We start from the raw sequence: 23,966 nt of genomic DNA on the forward strand, positions 1-23,966 counted from the left end.
CTGGCTACAGTGTGTATCATCTACAAGATGATTTGTAGCAACTCCTCTAGACTTCCTTTAAACACCTTCCAAGACCTACGTAGCTAAATCATAAGGGCAGCAATGCATAGGAACACTACTATCTACAAGTTATCCTCCAAGTTTCACATTGAATTGGAACTATGTCACCATTCCTTCTCTATCACTAAGTCAAAAACCTAGAACTCCCTTCCAAACAGCACTATGGGAGTAGCTACTCTGGATATATTCATTACTTAAATTACAAGAAGATAGCTCACCATATCCTTCTCCAGGACAATGAGGGATAGATAATAAATGCTGATCATCACTCACAGCCCATGAACAAATGAAGAGAAAAACGCTTAAAAAAAAAAGTAGGCAGACGAATATTAAGGAAATAAGTTAACCATATAATCCACAAATATCAGTCAATCAATCTGTTGGAATACATTTAATATTGTCCATTCATCCTAACTGCACAATCATATCAATCCTTTCATAAACATTTGAGATAAAAAAAGGTGTTTAGAACAGAATGGATAACAATGATTAAACTTGAAAAGTCAGACTTTGAGATGAATTAGCAATCACACATTCCCATCATCAAGCCAATTTATTTACACAACCATAAAGTCACCTGACTTTGCCACAATCTCTGCCTCTTTGCTAACGTTACTACTGGCCCTATCCTCATTCATATCTTTGTTAACTCCAGACCTAATTATTTCAGTGTATGCATGACCGACCTGTCCTATTGCATTTGAGGTTATCCTAAAGCTTTTCATCTATGTCTTAATTTGCACCAAGTCCCATTCACCATCACCCCTGTGCTCTCTGACCAACATTGACTTCATTCAATAATAATACTGACTTTAAATTTGGATTTTAAATTTAAATACTCCACGACCACCTGATGAATGAGCAATGCCTGAAAGCTAGTGCTTCAAAATAAACATGTTGGACTATAACCCGGTGTTGTGTGGCTTTTCACTTTAAATTTCTCAACCATGTTTTGAAAATCTTCAGTGCCTTCATCGCTGCTTATCTCAATAAGCTTCTCCAGCCCTACAATCTCGGAAAATCTCACATTCATCTAATTCGAGCCTCTTGATGATCTGAATTTTAATTATTCCTTAATGGTGGCTGCACCTTTAGTTGTATCGGCCCTAAAGTCTGAAATTCCCCCTCCACACCTCTCTGCCTGTCTCTGTTTCAGTTTCTACCTTCAAGATGCTGCATAAATCTTATCTCTTTGATCAAGCTTTGGACATTTGACTTAATATCTCACGCAGTTCATTATCATTGTATTTTAAAATGCTCCTACAAATTATCTTTGGATGTTTTATTGTAATAAAGGCCTCTAGACAAAATGTAAGTTGTTATCCATTAGAGCAGTGAAGGGTGTTAGAGATCATTCATTGAATCTACGCTGCTGTCGCAAAGTAGACTTCTATATGCCTGTTGTAGTCTGCTGCTATGGATAGTGAGGCTCCAATTTGCTGTTCATTATATTGGCTGGCCAGGAGTCTCTCCCACTCTTATCACCTACCATTGATGTGTTTTAGAAGGATTTACAAGTTGATACTCAACCAGGTTTGCTGCACCACGAAATTAACCTTCGTTGGCCATCAGGCCTTAGGGTAACACTTCTGGGTCAGAGGCACCCATGGTGCCACAAAACCTCTGTATTACAGTAATAATTTTCTCTAATTCAAACAGATGTCAAACACATCATCTGAAAAAAAATTTAATGTACATTGAAATTGCTCTCTAAGGATATATTCATTACTTAAATTACAAGTCTGGCAACTTGTTCAGAACATGAACGAAGGGGTCCTTTCTAATAAAATAAATCATAGTATTATGTAACAAAAGATTACTTGTGACATCTTAATTCAAGGTTTTCAAATTAAATTAAATCATCTTGTAAATATATGTAGAAGATTGATTCTATTCCCCTGTAACTGCAGTATTTTAAACCATAACCTAAGGGAGTCTCTTTCAAGAAATCATATTTCATTAATTGAAACTATAGACAGCAAACTAAATCTAATTCAGATAAGTTCTCCACATGACACTTCTTTGATGACTAAGAATATAAGTACTGCCTAATGGCATTAGCAATCATAATAAAGGAAACCGTCAAAAAGGGTCAAAAGAAAAATGATGTCACTTGCGTGTGAGTGTGCACTACCACATTCTAACTAAATCTCTCAGTATTTCCATAGATCATCTTCAGAATGCTGGAGCAAGTTTAAAGGATTGTATGCATTAGATTTTGTTTGCGCCAGTCTTGAATTATAGCTTAGGGAAGCTGAGAAAGAAAATAGACACCCCTTCTGGAGTGAATTTTGTTTTTATTGGTGTGGATCATAATTCTAACTACTTCTGTCTGATATCTGATCCTTTTGAATTTTCCACTTTGTTTTTTCTGCTGATCATTCATGGCTTCTCAGAGGGAATCAGAGTATTGGATTATTTTAGTCAGGAAAACCTTATCTCCCCATCGAGATGGTTTGATCCCACTCTAGGGCTGTATACTTTACTGCAAAATCATATTGCAGTTTCCTTGCATTGTTTCACACATGGATTTCAGTGTTAAATGTTCAGAAAAACGCTTAAAGCGGAACAACAAGGCCAGACGTAACCTCAGCTGATCTGACCATAGACAGTCTACTGACCTAGGGCACCAAAGGAAACGTGAATGAAAACTCCAACTTGACTGACATATAGATCTGCAACTTGTACAAATATAATTTGCATTTAAGTCAAAAATATATTGCTCTCTAAGCTCTCCCAACTGCATAATCCATCCCTTCACCACCAAAATGCTAACTCCTTGTATAGTACACTCATCAACTTCTCCCTAATCCAGAAGTTTGATCCTTGATGCCTTTTGCAGTTTCTTTGCTCTTTCCTCACTGCATTATCAAAGTTCTGTTCTAAGCTTGACTTTGTGCACCAAATTGGCCCTCATTTCTTTTAGTTAATATGCCTTCCTAATTTACGCAGCAAGATATATTGATTTTATGCTACATTTGCTGCCAGTAAGTGCCTCAACATCAATGACATTAGTTTGAGAGAAACTTTGTTTGATTTCAGTGGAAGTTAAACACATGTGAGATGTAAAACAGACTACTGACTTTCAAGTTTCATGTGCTTTGCTTTTATTTCTCTAGATCATTAGGGAAATATGCAGTCAGTGCAGTGGAACTGAGGGATCAACATCACCACTTCTACCAAAATTAGAATTGGAAAAGGTAAATGCATGATAGGTTTGAATTTAAATTATTTTTATGCTTAATGATAGACAACTGAAGTTCAGATCTATTTCATTCTGAAGATATTAGTTAAAAGTAAACTGGACTATGTTGACAATGATGTGAAGGTGCTGCTGCTGAACTGGGATGGACAAAGTTAAAAATCACACAACACTAGGTTATAGGACAACAGGTTTATTTGAATGTACAAGCTTTCAGAGTGCTGCTGCTTCATCAGGTAGCCAGTGGGGCAGGATACATGGGACACAGAATTTATACATACAAGATTAATGTGTCATACAGCTGATGTGATGTATTAGACAAATCTAGATTGCTATTAAATCTTCAATGACTTAGAATGGGAATGCAGGTTTCGAAACATTAACATGTAAATCCTGGAACTTCTTTCAAGTCATAGCCCTGAGATAACTTAAGGCTTTATCAGTATATAAAAAAGGTGACATCTCAGCTCAGACAATGCATTAAAGGTGTGAGGTCAGAGTCTGTCTGTATTCCAATCTTGAGTCAGACTGGTTTTATTTCCAAAGCAGGAGTTTATTAAATGTCACATTGGCTAACTGCCTACAGACTGTGTGCTTTTTGAACAAAATGGAATGTATCTGCAAATGCAAATTCACCCCATAGAATCAAATGTGAAGATTCATATGACCAAGGAGCAGTGCGCCGAAAGCTCATGGTTTTAGATGTACCTTTTGGACTGTAACCTGGTGTTGTGTGATTTCTGACTTTGTCCACCCCAGTCCAACATTGGCATCTCCATATCATATCTGGCCACTGGAAAGTCTGGGCTAATATAGTGCCCAAATGAATCTGTAGAGATGCACTATGTAGTATAAGCAATCTGAGATATCCATCTTGGCATTTGATATGCATGAGGTACGTTATTTCAGCCTTGTTTGAGGGTTAAAAAGATCAACTGTTATTATTGCTCTTGATTGTTTTCTACTGACCCCTATAGAAAGTCCATTTGTGAGGAGTTAAGCTAAGGATAGCGTCAGGTATTTCTTCAGGTAGCATCCCTGTCTCTGAGCTAGGGGGTTGGGGTTCAAGTCCCACCTTCGCCAGCAGTGTGTAATACCATCTCTGAACAGTTTGATTAGAAAATATATACAGCATTAAGCACATATTCTGATTAAAATACGATGTCAGGTTTGTTTTTCTTTTTGAGGGATCTTGTGGTACATTGATTGTGTCCCTACCACAGAAGGCCTGATTTCAAGTCCCATGTGCTCCAAAGATGTGTAATAACATTTCTGAAAAGATTGATTTAGAAAAAAAAAGTCAAGTTTGGTTTTCCTGTTCCAGCTCCATTTTGATTGAGCTCCCCCTACCTATCCTCTTCCTCACTTCACTTTTGGTGGTCTGTGTTTTCCTTAATATATATAAAAAAATTGATTAATTAGAAATACAGGAAGTCTCTTATTGGGGGTGGACAATAGGTGAAAAGTACCATGGGTGATTTGGTGATTGGAAGAAAGCTTTTTGGGTGTGTGTGATAACACTTTTAGACTTTAGAAAAACAAAGAAAAGAAGTCAGGCTTGACTTTGTTTGAATTGCTACTAATGCTACATAAGACCCAAATGGACACAGTATCAGAAGGATGCTGATGGTAAACATATGCGACTTTTTTTATTCTAAATCAACCTGTTCAGAAATGTTATTACATATTTTTGGAGCAAATGGGATTTGAACTTGGGTCTTCTGGCCCAGAGATAGGGACTCTACCAATGTACCACAAGTGGCAGTGAATTCGTTGCCACAGCGTAATTTTTCACCTTCATTGACAAGAGAAGAATGAAGTGGAGAGAAAACAAAAGCTGTTGAGTACATTCCTCACATTCCATGTATTGGCAGAAATCAGGGAACAGATTATTTTCTCGTTTTCTTTAACTGGGAAATTGCACCAAGATATATGTAACACGATGAGTGAAAATAGAAGAAATATTTAATTTGTTTAGAGAAAGTATATTTAACTAAATATGACGATCACAGAAAACTAAACTAATTGAAACATCTGAAAATAGTCAGTCCAAAATGTTGCTTTCTTGTTCTTGCTAATGAATCAGAAGTGTATCTATTCACATTTAACTGGTTTTGGTTAATTTTATTTTGACAATGCATTTATTGCATCAACAGTTATTATTCCTTGATGCGTATGCGCCTGTATAAAGACAAGATACAATGATTAACCTTTGCTCCAATGGAATTAGTCTAATGCACTATCAGAAAGTTTGTAGATTTCTTGGTATGGTATAAATAAGAGCAGATATTTCTTTCAATTAATCAGTTGTCAATTTCTTTTTATTTGAAGTCTTTTATACATGTCTATTAGCTAAATAGTCAATAAATCACACTCTGTTATTGCCTTTCAGTGAATGAGTTGGCAGTAGATTTTGACCATATCATGATTTCATGTAAATAGGGTCAATTAAGGTTCTTAAGCATGCTTTCTTTCTAACTTTGGCTTTGACCAGAACTTTCTCATTGCTGTCAGAATACAAATCAGTATACGGAAGGTAAGGCTTCAACAGCTGTTCCCGTTAAATCTTAAATTACTAAATCTAACATAATGCTAACTATGAGGTAATGTTAGAAAATACTGCCAGCAAAAGTCATCTGCTGCATGTATTGTTCCCCAGAAAGGTGAATATGAGTGATTATATCTTCACATATTTGCATAATGCTGAAACATATGGTAACCACGTATGAGCCATAAGTATACATAAGATAACGATTTTGCTAAATGGAAATTTTCAGATGTTTTATGAACAGAATGTAAAACTTTCAGATAGCATCTATAAGAAAATCCATCAAGAAGATGTCTTTCAAAGCCAAAATATTTTTGCACCAACTTTAATGAAAAAGTAAACAAATATAAAGAGTAACATCTCACTATATTTTTATCAGAATTAGCAAAGACCAGAATTTCAGCCTCATTGTGGGAATTGCTGTTCTTGCTTTTATCCCATTCACATCATGCACCTTGAGGCAGATGTCTGGGAAACAAGAGTAAGGCTTCCTAGTATTGTAAAAACAGAAGATTAATCTTGGTTTCCATGCCTTTCTACAGAGATTATCAAATGAAAAACAGACTTCAGACGCTGAGAGTGTAGTGATAGGGGAGAACGGATCTCCACTTAATGGCAGAGAAAGTAGAGAACATGGTAAGTCATTACGTTGCAAAATAAACAATTGTTTTCTACTGCCTGGTTTCCAGTTCCATTAGTCTTTTCTGAAGCAAACTCTGAAAGTAACATTACCATTATTCCATCAATGTGAATGAGGTGTTTCAAAATAAGAATTAAAATATTGCCTTGGGGCATATGACAAAGCACTAAAGTCTTTTTCTTCTTAATTTGACCTAAGATTGCTTCGCCTCTCCCAGGCTGAATGAGTAAGTAGGATGAGACTTGGACAAGCAAATGGTCTTTAACTGCCCTTTCTCATGTATCCATATACTTATACCTCATATACTGAGAAAGCCCACTTTGTATCAGTTTGAAGTAATTAATGTTATTCAAATTACTAAATCTTCTGCTCCAATCTGATAAAATAAAATTTGGAGGGAAAATATACTTTTAGAATTTCAAAGAGATAAATGTTTATTTTGATTCTAAATATATAAAGCAATGAGATTAAAATATGGATCTGATAATTTACTGCAAATGAACCTAAGTATTAATAAGCAACTTGTACACAAATTCCAACTGTTTACTTATAATATTTTTAGAAGTTGAATAAATCAAATCCTTGTTTACATTGCATTTTAATATAATTTGTATAGTATACAATGAACCTCGGGTTAGCTGTCATCTAAACTCAAAGGTGCATACCACCTTAACATGTGAACATTGAAGTGATAAAGCTTATCTTTTACAATGGGTTGATATCAGTAGGTCTGATCTGCAGACACTCAACATGTATGAGCACATGCATATAAAAAAACCGGTAATGCGATCACACAGGAGAGATATTCAAAGTAAATTATATAAACACAGAAAATTGGCAGCTTTCATATCAGGTTTTGAAATGTATCTCTGAGCACAGCATGAACACAACATTGAATTCTCTCCTGAATTCCTATGTCATTAGTAACAACAAAAAAACTTCTGAAGTTCTTTCAGCATGCTAGAAATTATAGAACAGGAAGGGAATTTCTGAATAACAGAATGATGTTGACATTCATATTGTGCTTTTGCATGCTCTGGCCATCTGAACACTGAAATGCTTTCACTCTTGTAATGTATACAACAGCATCCTATGAACAGCAATGAGACAAATGACTAGTTAGTGGGGCAGCACGGTGGCTTAGGGGTCAGCACTGCTGCTTCACAGTGCCCGGGACCGGGTTCAAATCTCACCTCGGGCAACTGTCTGTGTGGTGTTTGCTCAATCTCCCCATGTCTGTGTGGGTTTCCTCCGGGTGCTCTGATTTCCTCCCACAGTCCAAAGATGGATGTTGCCAGGGTTGGAGGATTTGAGTTATAGGGAGAGGCTGAACAGGCTAGGACTGTTTTCACTGAAGCGTTGGCGGCTGAGGGGTGACCTTATAGAGGTTTATAAAATCTTGAAGGGCATGGATAGGCTAAGTAGACAGTCTTTTCCCTGGGGTGGGGAGTCTAAAACTAGAGGGCATAGGTTTAGGGTGAGAAGGGAAAGATATAAGAGAGACCTAAGAGCAACTTTATTCACGCAGAGGGTGGTACATGTTTAGAATGAGCTGCCAGAGGAAGTGGTGGAGGCTAGTACAATTGAAACACTTAAAAGGCATCTGGATGGGTATATGAATAGGAAGGGTTTGGAGGGCCATGGCCGGCTTCTGGCAGGTGGGGCTAGATTGGGTTGGGATATTTGGTCGGCATGGACATGTTGGACTGAAGGGTCTGTTTCCATGCTGTACATCTCTATGACTCTATGTGCAGGTCAGGTGAATTGGCCATGCTAAATTGCCCATAGTTTTAGGTGCATTAGTCAGGGGTAAATATAGGGTAGGGGAATGGGTCTGGCTGGGTTGCTCTTCGGAAGGTCTGTACAGACTGGTTGGGCTGAAGGGCCTGTTTCCATACTTTAGGGAATCTAATCTAATCTAATCTTTAGTCTGTTTGGTAAGGTGAGGGAGAGCTCCTCGCTCTTCTTCAAATACTGCCATGAGATTGAGGGGCACCATAAGAATGGGGTAGGTGGTTAATGAGGCTCATTGGACAAAATATGTTGAGAGATTTTGTCAGACCTTGCAGTGGGAAAAACAAACCTGACAAAACTGACACTGAGCCAAGAAAAGTAAGTTTCAGCCTTGCATTTATAATTTTCTAATGACATAGAAAAGAATGTTGGAAATCTTTGAAACTTGCTTTGTTTCTGATATGTGAATAACTTCAAAAAAGCTTCAAAATACATGCCCAAATCTGTGTATGACTGTGTTGAAATCTTGAGCATGTAACTAACCTAAAGGTACAGGCATCTGAGGAAATTAGCTTAAATTCAGTGAGAGTCTGGTTTCACCAAGGAGGAACTTGTGCTCAATTCTAGTTCTGAATGCCTACACATCAATGGAAGGACAGGCTTAATTGCAATGAGTTAGGCACTAAAAAATGTTTCCACCAAATTCCTCAGAAGCCAATTACTATAATTTATTTCCTAAGGGAAATGGTCAAGTTATTGATTGAAGATTTTTTAAATGAGATGGTTCACTGTTTACAGATTTTATTGTAGGAAACACGGCTGGAAATGTTTTATGCAACTAGTGACATTTCCCTCACTGCAAGGCAGCCAGACAAAGATCACACCAGATCAGTGTGTATTTATGTTAAGCACTCTATCATTGATAGCAAGATATTTCATTAGAATGAAACTCAAGCCCCTGCAGCTAAACAGTAGTATGCTTGGCCTGGATTTTACAGAATTCCTTGGGCCAGGTTGGGATGTGGTGGTGGGTGTAATTTTTGTGTATGTTGTTGGCACATTTCTTAGCACCTACCTGCCAAACTCATCACAGTCTTACCAGCATGGGAGGAGGCCTGCTCACAAGAGACCCTTAAATGGCCAATTAAAGCCACAGCAGGGTTTCATCCTGTAGCCACTAGGATTTAACCCTCAGCACAAGAGGCCCACACAAAGTGTGCTACCTCACAGTTTTACTGTTCAGACTGGTGACCGAGTGCAAAGGGAAGGGGTACCTCTTTTATGAGCAGCCCTTACTCGTGGGCTGTCCCCCGGCCCTATTCACCAACAGTCACACCCAGCCACCTCACATTCATCGCAATGAACCTGGTCCCAGCAATATTGCCCTCACCTCTGCAACATTTGCCTTCATATCGACTCAGATCCGTCCATTGTTAGGGGCTGGATACATCCCCAGCAAAGACCCCACTCTCAGTGACACTATTGGACTAAGGGAGCTGCTGACTGCAGATGAGGCAGATGATGTTCCCCAAGTCAACTAATGGCACAACAGTCAGGGGTAACAAAGCAGGGGTGAGCACACCCCTGACCTTAACATAAGGGATGCAGACTCTGCATTCTGCTTTTCCATTCTGAGAAATCTTTTTCCATAAATGTCTATTTAATTTTGTATTGATTTACTTTTTGACTACTACAGTTTCACTTTGTCAAATCTTCATATCTTAAATCTATGGGAAATCTTGGTTATGAAAGTTTTGCTTCATTATTTGAAGGCTTGAGAGTTTCTTGTCTTTTTATTAATGTTTGGCAGAATCAAATGAGCCATTAAAGCTGGGACTTTCGTTTCTGAGCCAGAAACCTATCTGCCATTTCCATTCTGGATCCTAACCCTGTGTAGTATGTTACAAACATGGTCATCTGGATTATCAAAGGGCTCAGGCCAATTGATGGCAGCAAATGGATTCTCCATTCAGTTAAGGATGCTAATCCAACCCTGAGGTCAGAGATCTGATGGGAAGCACCGATCTATTTGCAGTCAAGGTGTGAGCTGTGAGTTTGTGATGGAAAAGCGAGGCTAACTCGATGTGGAAGCACTCTGTGATGAAGGGCCAGTTTTTAAAAAGAGCACAGTTGGCTGGTCAGGATCATGCAAACAGCCCCAACCATCCTCAATTGGCTACCTGCCTGGAGGCAGTGATGTGACCCTGAACCAGCCTCTCCCAAAATGGGTCAGGTCCCAAAGGGTGGGATCCTCAGGTACAGGAGGATCACGATGGACCCAGACGTAGCTGAGTGATGACAAGGAGGTGGGGTCCTAGGGTTTCAGAGACAGACATCATCAAGCAGAGAAAACCTGGCTCTCAACTTGCCCCTTTCTAATTCCAGATTCCTCAATTGGGCACTGAGTGCCTTTAATCAAGGTACCACCCTAAACCCCTTGCCTTTGTTTCACTGTCCCAGCATTACAAGTCACCTACTTACTGCTAGTTGAAACAAAGACAGAAGTTGCTGGAAAAGCTCAGTAGGGCTGGCAGCATCTGTGAAGAGAGATCAGAGTTAACGTTTCAGATCTGTGACACGTCCTCAGAATGGACTTGAAACATTAACTCTGATTTCTCTTCACAGGTGCTGCCAGATCTGCTGAGCTTTTCCAGCTACTTCTGTTTTTGTTTCTGATTTACAGTATCCACAGTTCTTTCCATTTTTATACTGCTAGTTGAATACTACTTATTTGGTGTCACAGCAGGCAGGCCATCCACTGACAGTCCTGCCACAGACTTCATTAGCGCATTAGCAACAAAGAGATGGAATCCCCACCCATCACCCTGCTGTTTGATTAAAGGCCTCTCCACCACAAAGCTCACCATCAGGGAGAACATAAAACCCCACTCATGTTTCTGTCAGGAATCTTGTAAACATTCTGTCCTATTTATACATTTTAAATTAGACACCCCAAAACTCATTAATCTCCTTCAACATATTGTCACCTCCCTATTTGTATGCCTGAAGTATTTTAAATACCATATTGAAATCTTCAAACTGTTCATTATTTACATTAAGCCAGATAAAATACACAAATTATTATTTCACTTTAAAGTAGTAACTTTTGCTTGATACAAACCAGGCTTTGTTACAGATGTAAAAGACATGTCTGAAGAATGATATGATCTGTTGAATAATTATTCTCTATCTCACAAGAGCCCTCCTTAGCATTCCACAAGCAAAATTGCAGCTTTCTTTTTATGTAAGACATGTATATCAATGTGACCTGATTTTATTATTTATCATCATCTAGTGAAAGGGAAGAGAAGTGGTTTAGCCGAACTGAAAGGCACAGTTAGCAAGGCTGCAGGGAGGAAGATTACACGCATCATAAGTTTGGCTAAGAAGAAGCAAACTTCTGAAGAACAGACTTCTTCAACAGAAGAGGACATTCCATGCTGTGGTTAGTACGAGCCCCACCTTATGTTACCTGGATCAATAAATATTTTCAGCAAATTCGTGATGGTAACTGTTGTCGTATGACCAAATATCAGCCATGCTTATAGTACGATTTTGTCGTAACACTAAGAAATACTCATCTTTGAGTCATCGTCATTTAGTTGAAGTACGTGCAGTACATTTGTCACTTAAGCTGCTGGCACATGTTGCAAGATGCTGTCCAGCAACATGACCACCCTCTTGACTGATCATTACTGGGAAATGTGACAGGCTGCCTGGTTTTGTGTCTGTGATAAAAGGCAAGGCAGAATTACTGTGAGACTTCAAGTTGTGAATGAAGTGATAATGTACAGAAAGACAAGGCAAGACAGAGGTCAGAGGTAGGTTCTTTACGCACAGAGTTGCGAAAGCATGGAATGTGTTGCCAGCGGTGGTGGTGGGAGCAGAGTCATTAGGGACATTTAAGCGCCTGCTGGACATGCACATGCATAGCAGTGAATTGAGGGGTGCGTAAGTAAGGTTATTTTATTTTAGATTTGGATTAATCCTCGGCATAATATTGTAGGCCAAAGGGCCTGTTCTGTCCTGTACTTTTCTAATTTTCTATGTTCTAGAGATGCTGTGAACATCCAAGTAGTGAGTGAGCACCAAGAATATGAGCTAAAAGCCCTATGATGCAACCTGTTCTAGTGCATGTAGTGGGTGCCTTTTCCTGCACAAAGTGGTCTGACAGCCACATTGCAATGTAAGTCATTCCAAAGTGCAGTATTGAAGTGATGAACTGTATCATAGGTGAGTCGGAAAAGTATCATGCTGATGTGTTGAGACTTTGCTGATGCCAGACTCCATGAGTAGGGAATGCAGATGGCAGCTGTGTCTGTTAGGGAATGCTAGTGAAGATGGATGCCCAGAGAAGAGGCCAGCAAACTGCAGTCATAAGGTAACTACACTGACTTTCATATTGGGAATGGACACTACATTTCTCTCTGCTGCCTGGGGAAATAGCATATAAAAGTTGTGAGGTTCGGTAATAATAAGATGATGCTGCTGATGGTGGCATTGTTGTAATGTCACTGGATTAGTAATCACAGAGCTAGGCTAAGGCTGTGGAGAAATAGGTTTGAATCTCTTGTGGTAGATGGTGAAATTTAAGTTCTATTTTAAAAATACAGAATTAAACATTGGCCTGATAGTGACCATGTACCAACTGTCAATTGTCATAAAAGCCCATCAGATTTACTAATGTCCTTCAGGGAAGGAAATCTGCCATCCTTATCTGGTCTGGTATACGTGAAACCCCAGATCCACAGTAATGTGATTGGATCTGAACTGCCTTCTGAAATGAGCCCAAAATGAACCCCAATGAGCCATTCAGTTCAAGGGTTTATTAAGGATGGACAATAAACTCTGGCCTATCCCAAGAATAACTTTTTTTAAAAAGCTAATTGATGCAATTGGTAGTTCATCTCTTACTACCAGGATTCTCTTCTGGTCATTAAAAGTTTGTATGGAAAATCTAACTTCATCTTGACATTGAGAGTCTCACTTTTCCAATCTCACCATTATTTTCCCAACTATCTCGCCATTGCCCATGTCATTCAAGATCTGGGAAAATTCTACCCATAGTTACAATGACTATAGCTGTTTTTATTGCTCCTTGAAAACAATCATAGTTTCTAGTAATTTGTTCTACAATATTATCACCATTTTACAATAAAGTGTTGCCTATATTTCCTATTTTCTTAAACTTAAATGGTAGCCTCAATCCTCAAATCTTGAACTTAGCAACAAAAGTTACCAATAAGATGGGTAACTTATACATGGGAAACATAGAGTTTTCTATCAGCCCTAACCTTATATTGAAGTACAGAATTTTATCTCAGCTCAATACTCACAGCTTAAGTATCAATTGTTTAGCCGTTGTGTGGTCTCCAATCATTCTATGTTGTTCCCATTGTTTAGTGATCAAAACTGAAAACTTTGTTTTGCATGTGTCTTTGCAAAGGCTGATTGCCACAGTAACATAATTTCCTTAGACATAAGCTTCCCCCTTAGTTTATCTCTCAACAGTACCTGTGAATGCTGAACCAAAACATCCAACAACATAAGCCCCCATACTTCTTTAATTAGTATAGTGTGTTACTATTTGGAGTGTACCTTTCCTGAAAAATAGCTAATTGTAAATTTCACCTCTGGAGCAAACTAACCATGCACTTCCCCAGGTATGGGATATCGTGTCTTTTGCATGCTTTCCATAGATATAGGTCTGAACCTTCAATGGGTGGATGAGAAACGTTTTCATGACACAATACCAGATTTAAAGTATTAAGCTGCTTTTTCTTATGGCAGCTAATGAAAATACTGATAAATAATTTCTAACAAAAGTTGCAATCAATTTTCATTTCTTACCTTGAAAAATACCATATGCACTTTCCATACCAGTTTCATTGCTGTTTTATGATCATGTGAAAATGAGAAACAAGAAAAGAGCAGCTCATGATACCTCAAACAATATGACTCTTCTTACTCATGCCTGTAGTCATGCAGTCTCCTGAGAGAGAAAATAAACCAGAAGACAAACTGCCATCAGTAAGGGTAAATGAAAATCTTAGGAATTCCTATCCATCCAGTTGAGGCAAAACAAACAAATCTTTTCTTGTGGTGATACCTTTTTGTAGAAATTTTATTCGGAATAAATGAATTATTGCTTTTCTACATCTCACATCAAGCCCAGGTCTTTATTGTAGTTTACTGGTTAAGTGTTTATTGGCTGCAGACATCTTTTCTCTGTCTCTCTGTGTCTCTTTTGACAAAATGATTAAACAGTAGGCAATCAAGAATTAAAATTGATAACTCCCTTATCTTAGGGTGTGGATTCCGAGAAATCAAATCCTACAGGTCTCAGAATGAATATGGGCCACCATGACTTAATGAGACATGGGCGGGTAATATTGGGGTTAGCTGAGCTTTTAACAATCTGACTTTAGCCATACTTATTTTCTTCAATTCCAAAGGTTTGTGGCTTTTAAAACATGTATGTATTAATTTTGTGTTAAAACACAAAACTTAAAAGTCATTATTTCCCAGATAACTTGTGGGAAGAATAGAATTCAAAACTATTATAACAGTGGCATTTGCCACTGCATCCAGGTTGCTGTTAGTCAAAGTCATTATTTTCAAAATGTTTTTATTTCAAAGACCAGCTCTTTGCACTGTTGTGACCAATTGTAATGCCATTTCTGTTTTCCTGGTTGGGATTGGCTTAGCATGAATCCTGGGTACTTTCTGCTTTGTAATTCAGTCCCCCACCAGGTATTGTATTTATTAGCTAAGGCATCAAGGAGATTGCCAACAAATTCATATTATATGATCAGTGAGTTATACCATTTATTAGACTTTGGTATTTGCCCATATGGTGTGGTCTGCAAATAGATGTAGGGCATTCTCCATATGTCAAGAGTCCTTTACAACCAATGATTCCACAAAATGATGGTGTCCAGCATCCTGAAATGTACCATACAGGCCTCGTGATAAGTAACCAGGATGTGCTTGACCATGCAAAACAATTCAGAAACTGGATAATGAGAAACACTGGGCTTACACACCAACTAGGTTTAGAGAAGAGAACCCATTGTTGATAATATGGTGAGGCAAATAGCAAGGAGAAAAATTTTGAATGAAGGACAAGAATCTAGAAAACACGGCCTTTCGGTAAGAATAAAGACAATTTCAACTGACAGGAAAAGGACAAAAAGATTCTTATTGTTTTTCACCTACCCTAAGAGGAGCATTTGACTTTTTGGAAATCAAAACAATTTCAGTGACACAATTGCTGTTAAATCCATTACCATCCAGGAAAAATCAGCTTCAAGTCAACAAACACTCAATCATATGCCAGTACAGTTCGAGCTTTGAGTATGAGTTCCAGCGAAGGTCAGAATTTCAGTCTGTTTGCCACATGTACAGTGGATATCATGAATTCCCACCAACCAGACACTTACCAAGGACACCTGTACCACATGACTAGCTAATATGTTTCTCTTTTGCTGCTTCAATCTCAATAAAAGTTACACGGATGCTGGGAATAATTAAGATATCAATGCTCTAGACAGGCTGTCAAGAAAGGTTTACAAGGTGCCAGGAGCCATTTGACATGCAAGTAAACATAGTGAATATGTTGGGCTTTGAGGATGTGTACATTGTGAGTAAAACTACAACATATTTGCATATATAATATCCATTAACAAGTGACCCTTTTTAAACTGTACCAAATTTAAGCTTTTATTTGTAACAGAATAACGGGAGCCAGATGATACTGTCGGGCTAGCAATAATCACAATCAGATGTTATAGCACCTGAGATGGTGTCAAAATAATCATTAGTGTAGACTTTTTCGAAAATAATTAAACTATGTTTGACCACTTTCCCATCACTCTTTCGATGCCAGCCAGGATCACTCAATATTTTTAAGTGATGATTTTCCCTACCCTACGATTTCAGGCTTGTATTTTGGATTGAAGATGAAGGGATAAACCGATTTCATGATCAGGCTTTTCCAGTCCCAGGGTGACAGGCAGGGAGACTGAATGTGGTCGAGTGTTGGGGGGAATGAGAGCTGTGTTGGAGCTATTCCCTATCACCAAGAAAGTCTCCCAGTGGGGAGGTTGGATGGTTGATGTTGGGGATTCCCAGCCCATTGACGTTTTGCTGGCAGCACAGCAGCTCCCCCCTTCACTCTCCTCCTGACGCCCCATCAGGAGACCAGTACTGTTGAGCAGACTGTTTCCCTATAGCTAACACAAGGAGCAGTTGTAACTGGAGATTCCATGGAGCAGGGCGATGACTCATGGCCCCAGTGTGTCCAGCGGAGCAGCCTACCCTTTTCAAAGCTTTTGATTTTAATTGTTTTATTTCTAATCTCTGATACTATCTCTATGTTGAGGTGCCCCCTCAATATCCAAAATTCCTGAATACGAGCCTCCTCTCTGAGTTGGATGGCCGAGGCTTCAAGGTTCCCAGCCTTCTGACTGGACCAGTAATATCTAAGTAGCACACACCACCTTTAATTAGATGGTGAGCCCAAAACTGGCCAATTAGTATGAATGGTCTTAGGAACCCATCTGGTCTGAATGGCAAGATCTTGAAACCTGCAGGAAAATCCTGCCCATGTTAATTACAATATGACGTGCCTCTTTTTAGTTGTCTTTAATCTGAAAATGATTTTCCAGTCTGACAAATCAGTTCACTTATTTATACTGCAGCAGGGTAGTTACTGTGGTTTCATATAACTCTTAACAGTTCTAAAGTTTTGAGACAGGACAATAAAAAAAACTCCTCCCCCACTACCTAGACTAAGCTTTGGAAGCTCATTTGAATAAATCAGATTTCTTTGGTTGTTTTGAGATTTTTTTCTCAGTGACGTTTCTTTTCAGGAACAACTTATAGTGGGAAGCCGATAAAACTACAAACTGAAGTGCACAGGTGTTAAACATGGATCTGGACTCTGGATTCAGTTTAGAGTTTACATTTTTTTAAGCATTAGGGTTTTGTCCATATTTCATAGGAAGGACGTACTGGCACTGCAGCGTGTCCAGCGGAAATTCACACGGATGATCCCTGGAATGGTAGGCCTAACATGTGATGATCAGCTGAAGATCCTGGGATTGTATTCATTAGAGTTTGGAAGGTTGAGGGGAGATCTAATAAAAACTTACAAGGTAATGCATGACTTAGAAAGGTTGAACGTTGGGAAGGTGAGGAGACTCATACTTGTGGGCACAGCCTTAATATTAGAGGGGATCAATTTAGAATGGAAATGAGGAGACATTTCTTCACCCAGAGAGTGGTAGGCCTGTGGAATTTATTGCCACGGAGCACAGTGGAGGTTGGGACGTTGGGTGTCTTGAAGGCAGAGTTTGATAAATTCTTGATCTCGCAGGGAATTAAGGGATATGGGGAGAGTGTGGGTAAGTGGAATTGAACCGCCCATCAACCATGATTAAATTGGGGAGGGTGGACTTGATGGGCCGAATGGCCTTGCATCCACTCCTATGCCTTATGGACTTATTACTTTTCATTCACAACCGTTCTTTTGCATTTCGCAAATTTTTCAATTCAGATTGGGATAATGGCACATAAAAATAAATTTGTTTGGTTTCACTGTACCTCTTATTGAACAGTAGTTATGTTGCAATATTTAACAAGCTTGACCATTGAGTCTACAGGGTGCTAGTATGGGCAATAAACCTTTCCTGCTCATTGTGATGAAGTTGAGTCTGAGACAAATTTAGCATCTATTTGTGTTTTGCAACAACACTGTTGTTCACCTTGGTCGCATCTTGCAGGCATGAAATGCAGCTCCACAGAATGGTGTGAGGAGGGTTTCTAATTTCAATTATCCAACCTCCGTTCTATCACTGAGCGGGTGCAGGGTAGGCACTTTGTTTTGAAGATGAAAGGAGGGATAGATGGGAAAATACCATCACCAGGGCATTCTTTGCTACTTCATGGCTGGTTTAAAGCAACATTGAGGGTAGACCATTGTCCCTGATAGTTATAATTGAAGATATCAGTAACCATTTTTCAAACATAAAATTTGGAAGGAATCCAGTCTTTTTGAATTGTATGTTTGAGTTGTCATACACTAAAATGGGATCCAAAATTCTCTGAGAGAATTAAGTGGATTTCTGCTGCAACATCTATAAACAGAGCCATAACTAGATCAAAATCATGATAAATGGGGTGAAGATTTGGAGATATGGTCCATTGTAGCACTGTCTGCAATGTGAAGCCAGAAGGTGGATGAATGGACCTTTTTCATAATGATGCTATAATTCTCAAACTTGTGATATAAACTGTGGGAATTTTTTTTTGTTATTTGGTGTGTGTGTGTATAGGTTTCAGGTTATTGAGTTAACAACTGGTGGATTTATCTGTGTGTCTGAAGTTAATTCTTAACTTATAAAGTATTTCTGTAGCCATTGTGATTTCTTTTCAAAAACAATTTTTCAGGCTAGTTGTAGAATGAATGGATTTTATGCGTTGCTACTGGACTGTTGTTTATTTTAGATTGTTTGTGATGCAGTAAAGGTTTGTTAAAGGTGTGGTACTTGGCTTTTTTAAAAAAAACTTAATAGAAATGCCCTTTGCTGAGCGAGAAAGACTTGAGAGAGTTAAGTCACAAGTGACTTAAAACCTACTGCAGTGTTAAAACTTACTCTGGTGTATTACGAGTGGTATTTTGAGAACTGTACAAGAGGTTTGTTTTGGGTGATATGCAAAAGCTATTTTGCTTCTTTTCAATTTATAATGAAGTGTTTTACTACCAATTGGATTATAATCTTACATGTGTTGGAAAATATTTAATTTCAGATTATAAGTAGATAGTTTGGATTATTCTATTTTATCTTCATTTCCTTTGTACTAAACTTCTGTTTTATTGTTGAAGCAAAATCTACAACATTTTTGTCTTTATGGTTCAGTGGTAGACCACTTTGTTTCAATAAAAACAAATACAGTATGATCTATCATACCAGGTCTGGAATCTGATTTGTCCAGTAGTAACATTATCTTGGATCATAACAGTTATATATAAATACTTATACCAGTCTACGTCATGCCTTATGCCTTTAACTCTATTCCAGGTTACTTGAACGTAATGGTTAACAACTACTGGAGAGAGCGTTGGTGTCGACTAGTGGGCAATACACTGTACTTCCACAAAGACAGGACAGATCTAAGGACACACATTAACTCCATTCTGCTGCAGGGGTGTGAGGTGATACCAGGCTTTGGACCAAAACATCCCTTTGCTTTTCGGATTCTTCGAAAGGGACATGACATTTGTGTGTTGGAGGTACAGTTATTTACAATGAATTAGACATTGATATTAAATAATTGGATAATGGTTACTTTTTATTAAAGAACAACTAAGTTAAATATGAAATTAAAGAAGATACTTTTCCATCTCCAGCTTATTCCTGAGTATTTTAGTTCTTTTCAGACTAGTATCAAACTGCATTCAAAGCGTTATGAATATCTTTGGGTCACTTAGATGGTATGGAGGATCATTCTATAGATACCTGCTGTGAGCACAGGGAACTTGTACAATGTTGTGATGAGAACAGACCAACATGGTCCTGGCTTTAATCATCACCTCTACTTCGCATAAGCTTAATCAGGGCACTAATGGCAGTTCTACATTTACTGTTAGCACCAAGTAAATTACAGCGGAGTATCTGCTCCTGATTGCTGGAAGTGTATCCATGTGAACAATAGATGGAAAAGGACTAGGTCTACATAGAGTTAGGGCTGGATTGTGTTTTACAACACTGAAATGGGTCTTTCAGCCTGAACGGCATTTGCCATTTTGCTGCTTTTTGTCAACCTTCAGACATGTTAGGACACTTCTGGGCAGATGGGATTGAATCCATTTCACCTGGCACAGAGGTAGGGACACCACTACTGTATCAGCAGAGCCCTGTATGCCATGTACTGATGTTTGCACAAATATTCTCACATCTTTGAAAATGCCTCTGTTCCTTTCTGTCATGTACTTGCCTAACATTCCCTAAGTATATCCATGCTATTTGCTTAAACCATTCTTATCATTCTCAGAATTTAATATAAGGTTTCTGCAGAGTTCCTTATTGAATTTGATAGTGTCTATTAAAAGTTTTGTCGAGGACCTGCCTCCAAGTAGAAACATCTTTTCAACATCAATCCTATCAAAACCATTCAGAATGTCGAGGACTTCTATAAGGCCAGGTTTAATTGTTAGATTTTCTTTCTTGAACATTTCACAGAGAAAGTAAATCAGAAATGAATGCAAATTAGTAGAGCACCTGGGTTTGATTGTTATGGTTCATATGGATAACCTTCTGCTATATGCATCAAAGTTCACACTTGAACAATGCCCATTTGTGTGAAGTATCTCACCTGAGAAATTAGTGTCTTCAGGAATAGAGGAACATAGAAAATTATTGAAGCAAAAACAGTAAATCACAACATGCTAAATGGATCTTATAATAGCTTTGGGCCAAATAATCAAAGGTCATTTTTGAGCACATATTACAACACAATGGCAGCCAGATAGATAGATAGATTCCTTGTGTATAAAACAAGACACATTATAAAAAGTTGGAGTTGAATATAAAGCTCAAGCATTGGTTGTCATTTTTGTGGCAATCCTCAACACTTTTGTAGCAAAATTAATTCAAAGCACAACCTTTATTTATTTAATTCAATTAATGTCCGAGACCGCATTATAAACATATCAATACCGTATACCAGCAATAAAGGAATACAATTGGCCTAGTCTTTCTATAATAACGTACTATGGAAATTAATGTTAGAATTAAAACAATGTACATCAGACATGTTTGTAATTCAATTTTAAAAATTCAAAGCGTGTTCTGGTAATGTTTTGAAATGACTTCCTTGTTGATAAATTTGTTCAGCATTATGATTTCTAGAGCATCATTCATAATGCTGTCTTGTGCCTCACTTGCAGACAAGCTCTTCTGAGGAGATGGGGAGGTGGCTAGGACTTCTACTTGCTGAGACAGGCTCCAACACAAAACCAGAGGCTTTGCATTATGATTATGTGGATGTGGAAACAATAGCAAACATAATGGATGCTGTTAGACATTCCTTCTGGTGAGAGCTTTATTCATTATTGTGAAGGTGAAGTTTCAAATTAACCTTTTTTTTGGCTTGTAGTTTATAATCATTTGTTTATTAAAAGATCAAATCCTTACACTGCAATTAGTATTTAGAATTGAAACAGTAAAATATGTGGGGAGGAAGCTATCCAATTTTAATTAACATTTTTACTACTACTTTAAAACTAGCCATAGGCTGTCGTCTTGTGTGGATTTTGATAGTGATCGTGAGTGAATCATTTTAATATGATGGCTCATATAAGCTAATAGTTCTTTGTTCACATAATATTGTGATGCATTTTCATTAGGGTTAACTAGACAATAGGTAGAAGCAGAAATCTCCCCCTCCCTAATCTCTGGATGATAAAGTTAGTGGATATACTGTTGTTTCTGCATGTAAAATGTGGCCATGTTTAGGATTAACTTATTCTGTTTCAATACCTAGGTGGGCATCCTCCTCAAATAACTCAGCACTTTATCTATATGATTCCAGAACATATGATGATGTACCGTATGAGAAAGTCCAGGTAAGGTATCCAATTATAGAGCCATAGAGATGTACAACATAGAAACCAACCTTTCAGTCAAACCCGTCCATGCCAATCAGTTATCCTAATCTAAACTAGTTCCATTTGCCAGCACTTGGCTCATATCCCTTCAAACCCCTCCTATCATATACCCATCCAGAAGCCTTTTAAATGCTGTAATTGTACCAGCTTCCACCACTTCCCCTGGCACCACCCTCTGTGTGAAAAAGTTGTCCTTTAGGCCCCTTTTATATCTTTCCCTTTTACCCTAAACCTATGCCCTCTAGTTCTGGACTCCCCCACGCCAGGAAAAAGACCTTGTCTATTTGTCTTATCGATGACCCTCATGATTTTATAAACCTCTATAAGGTCACCCCTCAGCCTTCAACGCTCCAGGGATAACAGCCCCAGCCTATTCACCCTCTCCCTATAGCTCAAATCCTCCAACACTTGGCAACATCCTCCTAAATTTTTTCTGAACCCTTTCAAGTTTCACAATGTTAAAAGTCTCACATCACCAGGTTACAGTCCAACAGGTTTATTTAGAAGCACTAGCTTTCGGATGATTCCAAATAAACCTGTTGGACTATAACCTGCTGTTGTGTGATTTTTAACTTTGTACACCCAAGTCAAACACCAGCACCTCCAAATCAAGTTTCACAACATCCTTCCTGTAGGAAGACCAGAATTCCACGCAATATTCCAAAAGTGGCCTAATCTATGTCCCAAACAGCCGCAACATGACCTTCCAACTCCTCTACTCGATGCTCTGACCAATAAAGGAAAGCGTACCAAACACCTTCTTCAGTATCCTATCTGCCTGCAACGCTACTTTCAAGGAACTATGAACCTGCACTCCAAGTATTCTTTGTTCAGCAATACTCCCCAGGATCTTAACATGAAGTGTATAAGTACTGCCCTGATTTGCTTTTCCAAAATGCAGCATGGTGAGAAATGTTCTGAAGAAATATTTAAACAGAAACCAACAGGGGGCAAACCATATAGTTTTTATCAAATATTGTAAAATTACCAGATTTTGTGACAGTGATAATTATGAGGCTAACAGCACAGAATGAATCAGCCAGAAACTTTAAACATCCACCTTACAGTTAACTGTAAAAAAAACTCCTCCTTCAAAAATTCCTAGGGCATACTGCTGTGGCTCCCCCCCCCCATGCCCTCCCCACCCCCCAATCAAATCAGCATTGAAATTGTTTCAGCAGGCTTAACTGGAAACATAAGCCATCAAGACTACTCTCAAAAGTACTGAAAATGTTGGAGTTAATGCATTCAGAAGAAAGATTTTAATTATATAAATTGTTGTTACTGTTCATCAACCTATTTGACCCTGAAAAGTTGAGTATTGCATGGAAGTTAAGCAACACCTATTTTTGTAACTACTCTTCCCTGTCCCTCCATTCCCACCCCCCCCCCCCCCCCCCTTAATCTCAACTACAATTCACAATCCCTATTTCACATTTTGTTCATGATTTGAATCAATTTTAGAGTTCCTGCTGCTTCATGATTTAACTGTTCCGTCTCTTAATGAGATGTTTTTTTCAGTCTGTTTTGATAAAGAACCATGCTGTTTGACTTGCACGATTCTGAGCTAACATTGGGTGGATTGGCTCAGGTTCTGGATTGCCACAAGTCTGTAAATTGAAGCATGTGAAATATTTCAGGGCTGCTGTCAGTAATGTGAACAGCAAATGCTGGTCCTTCATCAATGAGACCAAAACATTGTCTACTTGCATTGTAGGCATACTAGCTTTACTAAAAAAATGTACTCGGAACATTCACTTTGTAGAGTCCATCCATCCTCCCTCCTGCATAACTCCAGTAAATGACTTCTCAAACTCAAGAAATTGACTTTTAGTTCAGCCAATTTCAGACTGGCATAGGGTGATTCAAAGAGTTAGTGCATGGCTGGAGGACTGGTGTGAGAAAAATAGATTTCAGTTCACGGGACACTGGCATCAGGACTGGGGAGAGTGGAATTTGTAGTGTTGAAATGGTCTACTCTTGAACGATGCTGGGACTGGTTTTCCTGTGATCTTCATAAGTAGAACCACAGAGAGAGTTTTAAAATAAAGAAAGGGAGAGGGGGACATTGGTGAAGGTGAAGATTCAAGCTTGGATATATGTAAATCAA

At 38.5% G+C, this 23,966-nt stretch overlaps 1 protein-coding gene across 4 annotated transcripts in view; it reads left to right on the top strand.

Moving 5' to 3' along the window:
- afap1l1a (actin filament associated protein 1-like 1a) overlaps window positions 1–23,966 on the top strand; it is a 206,501-nt gene that overhangs the window by 151,949 nt on the left and 30,586 nt on the right. For all 4 annotated transcript variants that reach the window (XM_043703824.1, XM_043703822.1, XM_043703825.1 and 1 more), the window contains exons 9-14: window positions 3,180–3,260; window positions 6,353–6,446; window positions 11,480–11,629; window positions 19,269–19,480; window positions 21,137–21,282; window positions 21,733–21,814. In XM_043703824.1, the coding sequence (XP_043559759.1) occupies window positions 3,180–3,260; window positions 6,353–6,446; window positions 11,480–11,629; window positions 19,269–19,480; window positions 21,137–21,282; window positions 21,733–21,814 (765 nt within the window). The remainder of the gene's footprint in view (window positions 1–3,179; window positions 3,261–6,352; window positions 6,447–11,479; window positions 11,630–19,268; window positions 19,481–21,136; window positions 21,283–21,732; window positions 21,815–23,966) is intronic.

Source organism: Chiloscyllium plagiosum, chromosome 14 (assembly GCF_004010195.1).
Source record: "Chiloscyllium plagiosum isolate BGI_BamShark_2017 chromosome 14, ASM401019v2, whole genome shotgun sequence".
In the NCBI taxonomy this organism is placed as follows: domain Eukaryota; kingdom Metazoa; phylum Chordata; class Chondrichthyes; order Orectolobiformes; family Hemiscylliidae; genus Chiloscyllium; species Chiloscyllium plagiosum.